Source organism: Pygoscelis adeliae, unplaced genomic scaffold (assembly GCF_000699105.1).
Source record: "Pygoscelis adeliae isolate BGI_AS28 unplaced genomic scaffold, ASM69910v1 Scaffold350, whole genome shotgun sequence".
Classification (NCBI taxonomy): Eukaryota; Metazoa; Chordata; class Aves; order Sphenisciformes; family Spheniscidae; genus Pygoscelis; species Pygoscelis adeliae.
This window is the reverse complement of record NW_008823889.1, coordinates 966,579-973,721: the sequence shown is the minus strand read 5'-3', so window position 1 is coordinate 973,721 and position 7,143 is coordinate 966,579. Positions and strand designations below refer to the sequence as shown.

At 38.1% G+C, this 7,143-nt stretch overlaps 1 protein-coding gene across 1 annotated transcript in view; it reads left to right on the top strand.

Annotated features, from left to right (window-relative positions):
• Positions 1-7,143, top strand: part of EGF (epidermal growth factor) — a 59,305-nt gene that overhangs the window by 22,481 nt on the left and 29,681 nt on the right. Inside the window, exons 7-9 of the mRNA XM_009334844.1 lie at positions 2,320-2,445; positions 3,455-3,577; positions 6,007-6,129. Of these exons, the coding sequence (XP_009333119.1) occupies positions 2,320-2,445; positions 3,455-3,577; positions 6,007-6,129 (372 nt within the window). The remainder of the gene's footprint in view (positions 1-2,319; positions 2,446-3,454; positions 3,578-6,006; positions 6,130-7,143) is intronic.

Genomic DNA, 7,143 nt, shown 5'->3' with positions numbered 1-7,143 from the left:
GGCAGTATCTGGAAGATGGCCTCTAATTTACCTCAACTCTCTTTGACAGCTAATCCTAGATCTGGTGACTGTGTGTGTATTTATAAATGCCTGCTGGAATGTTCTTCACACTTTTATTAATGGATCATAAAATATCTTAATTACCTTAAAACCTCAAAGACTGCCTCTGGAATTTTTTTAAAGTATCTTCTCTGACAGATTAATAATTTTCAGTACCCTCAGGATATTTTTTGGAGGAATTATGTTCTGTTTCTTTCCAGTGAAAGAATCCAGCATCAGGCTATTATCTGAGAACACCCATTTCCATATAAAAGAGATGATGGGAGGGGAAAAAACCCCAAACCCAAACAAACTAGAAAGTATGGTTCGTAGTGGTTGTTCTTCCAGAAAAGATTACCTTAAAAACTTTGTGATTCATAGTCACCATTCACTTTAAGTTTTGAAATGTGATTTTTTTTTTACATATTGATTTGGCAATATCGAGTTCTAATAATTATTCAGTTAAAAAATAATATCTTCTTGAGATTGCCCAGATGGCAAAATTATTGCTTCTGTTATTTCTTCTGTAATTCCTGGGTGTCTTAGGTCTCATTAGACCAATAATGGTACAAGCAAGGGGCAAAAAAACAGCACCAGTGATAAGCATAAGGTAGCCTTGATTGTGGTCTTGTTTCTTTTTTGTATTGTTTTGTGATTGCATGTACTTGCACTTTTGTCATTCTAATGAGTTCTGTGTTTGAAGGTTAGACACCCCACTACTGTATGTGCCTGATTCAGTTGCAAAAGGGACAAAGATTAAGGATCCAATTCAAAACTAGTTCTACAAAAAGAGAGGCTCAGCTAGAACTATGTAAAATTCAAGTCTCTCAAAAGCTAACATGCTTAATAATACAGATAATATCCATCTTGTCATCCATTCATAATTTTTCATTCAGTGATACAACTTCTGTTAGAGAAGAATGAATCAGTTTGATGCAAATAAGTGCAATGTTGATGATTTCAGCCAAGCTGAAGTGTCTCTCTGGGAAATTATTTCAGTCTTTTATAGATGTGATCTGTCATTCCACTAAATGGCCAGCATTTTCTCTGTTGTAGCTAACAGAAGACTAAATGTCGAACATAAATATTATGCTGCTTTCCACCTCTTGGAATTTAGAGGGTGAATTAGAAATAGCACAAGAAAATTGTTCACAAACAAATTTCTTTGCCTGTACGAGCCCACAATTTCTCATATGTTACACAGACAGCAGAGGGCAAAGACAGTGTTGTGGGTGGGTGGCTGCATACCCACATTCAGTAGCAGCAGTTCAGCTATTCTTAGCTTGGTAAAGGGGCAAGCAACCCCAGAAGAAGATTAGGAAGATTAAAACAAAAATAATAGTTTGGGAGACAAAAATAAAACCATGAGTGCTGCATATCTGCGAAAGCACCAGCTCTAAATGATAGCTGAGCACAGACGCGAGGCTCTGCAAATCCTTCCCATGAAAAAAGATAGCTGAATACCTGTTTGACTTTTTCTGTGAAGCAGGAGAAGTAGGAAGGGTTCTGGGGATCTGTTGGGTACTTTTTTCTGCTTTCTTTGAAGAAAGTTTGAGCATATCTTGTTGGACATCAGAAACATTCTGAGTTTTAAATCTGAGTTCAAGATTTATAATGCTTGTATTTCTCATAGTCAGAAACCAGGATCCACTGCAGTACAAAGATTCTCTAGACTGTACTAATGCTTTTTGTCCAAATGAAACGTATGGTCATTATGATCTGTCCAGCAGTTTTTTTGTTAAATAACGTGAGACTTGAGCACTGCTTTACGCTAATAATTTCCAGTCTTTGTATGCTCTCTCTCTTTTTAAACCTCTCTTCCCTCTCTTTTTGTGTGTGTGCTCTCTCTCTCACTCTCTTCTTTCTGAGTGTTTTACAGAGCCTGATAACATATAATACCGTGCAGGACTGGTGGCATGTGAAGCCTGCTACACAGGGTTTTCCCTTTCATAATCAGTATAGGTATGCACCCAAACCAAACCATCCCGTACTTCAGGCTCTCTCTAGATCTGCTTGTGCTGACACAGAGCTAGAAATGATCGTTCGCACAGACCTACGCTTAGTCTTCCAAGTGCCTTCATTTTTATAGTGACTTTTTGGCCCGATTTTACCAACAGAAAATAATGGAAGTTATTTTCTATTAATAAGAAGTTCCTCGGGTTGAGCAAGTAGCTGTTGAGAAGAAGACACTTCACTGAGAATCTTTGCTCAAAATAGTTTCTCCTTGAAGGTTGATATGGTAAGAACTCCATTACATTTATACTATATTTGTTTTTCCAGAAAAAGGAACCTGTGATTTGAACAAAGAAAAGTGCAGAAGAAGAATCTGCAGGCCTGACTCAAGGACTCATCGGTGTAAATGTTCTAGTGGCTTTATTTTAAGTCGAAATAAACAGTTTTGTGAAGGTAATGCATGAATCTCCCGACAGCTTTATTCCATCAGATGAAAAAATTGTTCTGTTCTTTTACTTTACTCATATCTTGAGTATGAAAAAACACCCTGAGGTCTTAAAAATTCCAGTTGTGCCATTTCAGTTTTGTGTTCTTCCAGGTTCTGAAATAGTCTAAAAGGAGACCTATGAAAATGTCACAAAAGTTATTCTTGTGAGAAATTTTGATCCTAGCCTGAGTAGTTAAAGAAGCTACAGATAAGTAGACATGCTTATGAGTGCTTATTTAATTTTAAAATAAAAATTACAACAGATATATCCCAAAGGTGAAACATTGAAAAATCCTGCAACAAGATGGCTTTCTTAAGTCCCACTTTCAAAAAAGACACAAATTCTTAACATGCTTCTAAATGTTTTAATCTGGATTGTTTTAATAAAAATCTAACATTACTATTAATAATAGTTAACACATCACTTTTAGAAGCATCTTTTTCACTACATGACCAGATTTGAAAAGACATAAAGGCGTCAAAATTCCTAGCTTACAGGATTTACAGACCTGCCTGAGCAGCACCCATCCAGTTCTCAGGAAATTCACTAGGACTGCTTTCTGAATTTCAACTTCTAAACCACTTCTGTGTTTTGAGAATTTTACTTAAGTCATGTTGGAGCCAAAATTTTTAAAAGAATTTTTGTCTGAAGAAAGTGTCTAATGTAAATTCTTTGGGTGCACACAGGATTTCACTGGCACTGGAATCTGTATGGGAAGGCATACTTTTGAAAGTCCTCTAGGCACCCATGCAGGACGTGTGCAGCCTGAGTAGGTTTTGCTAGAAGGTTTTTAAAGCTTATTTGAATAAAGTCTGCAAACTTGCTTTTTTAGCATTTATTAGGACCAACAGGTTTTTGTAAAATGATTGGGAAAAAGAGGTACTTCTTGAAGTCTGTTAGTTTGTTTCATTAATCTAATTCCCTGAGACTGGTCAATGATCTTATTCTGACACAGCAAGTGCTTCTTTTGGCAGACATCAATGAATGTGGCTTCTGGAATCATGGCTGTACTTTGGGCTGTGTGAACATCCCTGGTTCCTACTACTGCACCTGCCCGAGAGGTTTTGTTCTGCTGCCTGATAGGAAAACATGTCACGGTAAGTAGCAGTAATACATAAATGCCTCCAGTATGATATTGGAGAGAGTCCTCATTTAACACTGGAACCGCTGAAAGTTTTGTATGTTGCATTGCTCGCTTCCAATCCCTTATTATGTAAGTAGGATCAGCTTAAACTGAGTGAACCAAATTCAGATGTCGTGTTTAAGGAAGTGTAAGTTACACATGAGTAATCAAGTGTGAACATCTTCAGGAGCAAAAAAAAAGTCAGGTCTCTAGAGAGACCTCTCTGCTCAGATTGGGCTCTGTGGCACATTCCAGGTGCAGTCATATCTTTTTAAATGTGGTCTCTGAATTTGGCTCATTCTGTCTAACCTGCATAACAATTTGCACAGTCTCTGAATGAGCAGCGTACAGCATCATCTCTTTTCTCTTCAGATCAGGGTTGATAGCATTGCTAATGTACATGAAATTAATGAAATTAAATGCATGTGCATCTGTTTACAATGAATAAGACGCACAGAAGTACTCATAAAGTTGTTTATTCTGGGGGACTGCTGCACTTGTGCTTTTTTTTTTTCTTTTATCAATTAAATAGTGCATAAGAAGTACACCTGAGAGAACTTATCTATATAACGTAGGTACGTAAACCAGGAAGCTCTGTGAAGCTGAATAAATGTGAATAAAATAAATGCAGAGAACACAGAGAAGTGGAGGGAAAAACCAAAGATTTGTCTGTCAGTAAACTTCAAGGACCATATTTTAGTCATAGTAAGAGTCAGAGGTGAAGGTTTTTGTTCTCCCTTTATGCAGCATTGTGTATATTCAGCCTACAAATCCAAGTTTTGAGGTCTTGGGATATTCCCAGTCACTTTTCTATTTCATAATGAAGTGAAACTTAGGTGTAAGCAAAGGGTCCTTTTACCTTGTTTCCATGGAAATAAAACATTGGTATATGCCCCAAGTAGAAGTGCCAGTGCACACCGGTGAGTTCAGTCTGGATCATGGCAGGATCAGGACCTAGGGTATATTAACTACCGCTACAAGAGAGTAACAGAGTCTAACAGACTCTAGCGGTCAGTCTATCTATTTTAGACCTCCAAGAGTTGCTTCTCCCTCTCTATTAAGAGGGAGTCAGGAGTAGGATTCAGTGACCCAAACATCTGACAGCTGCAGACGGCAGCCAGATGTGACAGAAGACCTATGGGAGTCCTGCAGCCAGAGGCTATTGGGAGGTGGGATATCCTTTTGTGTGCAAAAGAACACTTAAGACACTGTGCAGCTCAGTCCTGCTCTGGATGACTAGCTTGAACTATATGCCTGCATTTTGAGTGGCTCAAATTAGATAGAAAATAATGTTTTTCTAACACAGGCTAGGGATGCAACATGGACAGTATAACTCCTTAACTACTCCAGCACAAGGCAGATATGTCACCATCTACGCAACTTGAGAGAGAGAGAGAGATACAAGGTGAGAAGTCCACATGCTGACCAGACATTTTGATGCTTTGTCCTCAAAGTCCTGTACGAAGCTCTTCATCTAAAGCCGCAAGCTCTAGTCAGAAAGAAACACAAGATCAGTTTCTTGACCCTCTTCACTGTGCTTAAGGGGTTAGAACAATCCAGTCCAGAGTGCAGTTGCCCCGGAGAAGCAATATTTGCAACAGTTATGCATCATTTAAGCCAGTGTATGCAGCTAATTCAAAGAAGCAGCTGTGGGAAACTTGCATTAGTTCCAGTCTTCCAGCGGGTGTTGCCATATGGTGCTAGAATTGGCATAAAGAGATGCAGCACTGCAATGCAGAAGGTGGAAGGAGGATATCCTGTGAAATTACATTAAACAAATACTCAGAAAAAAAGTTGGCGCTCCAACAATTGTAATGTAAAGTAAAGGAAAGCTATTGCCAGGTTCTCAGATGGCAATTAAAAAATTGCCACTAAGGAACATAGCTTTATTTCTGGAAGGTTCATCTCCTGTTTTCATTGATTCTAGCTCTGTTACCCTTGGAGTAGTAGGAAAGTAGTTTTTCCTCATTCTCTTTGTACTTTATACTTATTCTTTCAGTATAACTTCCTTGTAGTTTTCAAAACCTGATCTATTTTTTGATGAAATGTAAAAAAGAAAGTTTTCTAAATTATTTCTATTTTGATAACACGTCTTCATACAATTTTGGAAATTTTAAAGCTGATCAGTATAATGGCTTCAGGACCCAGCAATTTTGGATTTCTCCTTTGCTGTAATTAGTAGAGGGTGGGAAAAAAAATTGGAAAAACCCAAAATAAACCAAAACAAACCCCAGAAAGACCACAGAAGTGTTGTACTCTCAACATCACACTTTTATCTTTTTCTTTTTTCTTTCTTTTTCTTTTTCTTTTCTGTTTAAGAAAGTGTTAACATCTCTTTTGGGGGGCTTAGTAAAAATTTTTATCATGATTTAAGATTATTTTTTCCTCTTTAAATTACTGTAGAGCTAATTTCCTGTACAAGTAACGACACTGAATGTAGCCATGGTTGCCTTCAAACATCTAAAGGGCCTGTTTGCTTTTGTCCTGAAGGATCTGTACTCAAAATGGATGGCAAAGCATGCACCGGTAAGTAACATTTTTTCTAGTTGTCGTGACTGCCAAACTCTCTTTGTTCTTGGCACTGAGAGCCAGAAGTGAATTATGGCATTTTACACTCATTTTGCACAGCTGTAAATGATTGTACAAGATAGGAGGCAATGGAATGTCAGGCGCTTTGAGTGCTGAGATGAGAAATATTCATCTTCATTTTTTAACAGAAGTTTCTTAGCAGCAACATCCAATGTTTGCAGGCCATATTCTTTTGTTGCCAGCACAGATCAAGCCATCTCCCAGATGTTTGTTGCAGGAGACATCTAAAATTTATACTTGACGGGAAATATAGGTACAAAATTAGGGCTTGGGCAAAATCTGAAGATGACTTTATTGACATTGTGCAACCCAGGTTCAGAGTCACTCTAACTTACAGCAATTTCATCTAATGACCCACAAATGGAATTTTTGCAGTCAGAATATTTGAAGCTGCTACACCCACTAATCTGTCATTCCCCATTCCATCAAGCTTTCCAGATTCAGGGGACTGTAGCTTTTCAACTGTATCTTTTCAGTCTTAGGGGTCAAGATAGCTCCATTAATGCCAGCCTTACACCTTGAAAAATCCCCTTCTCCTTTTACATGCCTTACGTACTGTGGACTGTACTGTACACATAGATTCAGTCAGTGTTGCTGTTTTGCTAGGGACGCTCCACTGAGTAAGCTCAGGTTGGCATTGAGGCTATAACCATTGTACAGCCCCAAGAAGAAAGAATAGTTTCTTTTTGTATGAAATCTTGGTTTGTTGTATTAGAAAGTATCAATCCACCATCCTAGCCTAATTAACTTCTGGGGAGAGAATGGCATTAATTTACTGTTTCTTTGCTTGGAGTGCAAAGTCTGATAAAATTAGTTACTCTGTTGTAGATGGGATGAGATTTGCATGGGAGAAAGAGTTCTCTGAAATAACGAACACATGGAAGCCCTCTTCATATATCCAACCCCTCCATCCCCCCAGCTGCTGTTGTGGATTTTCAGGAAAAACTCTGG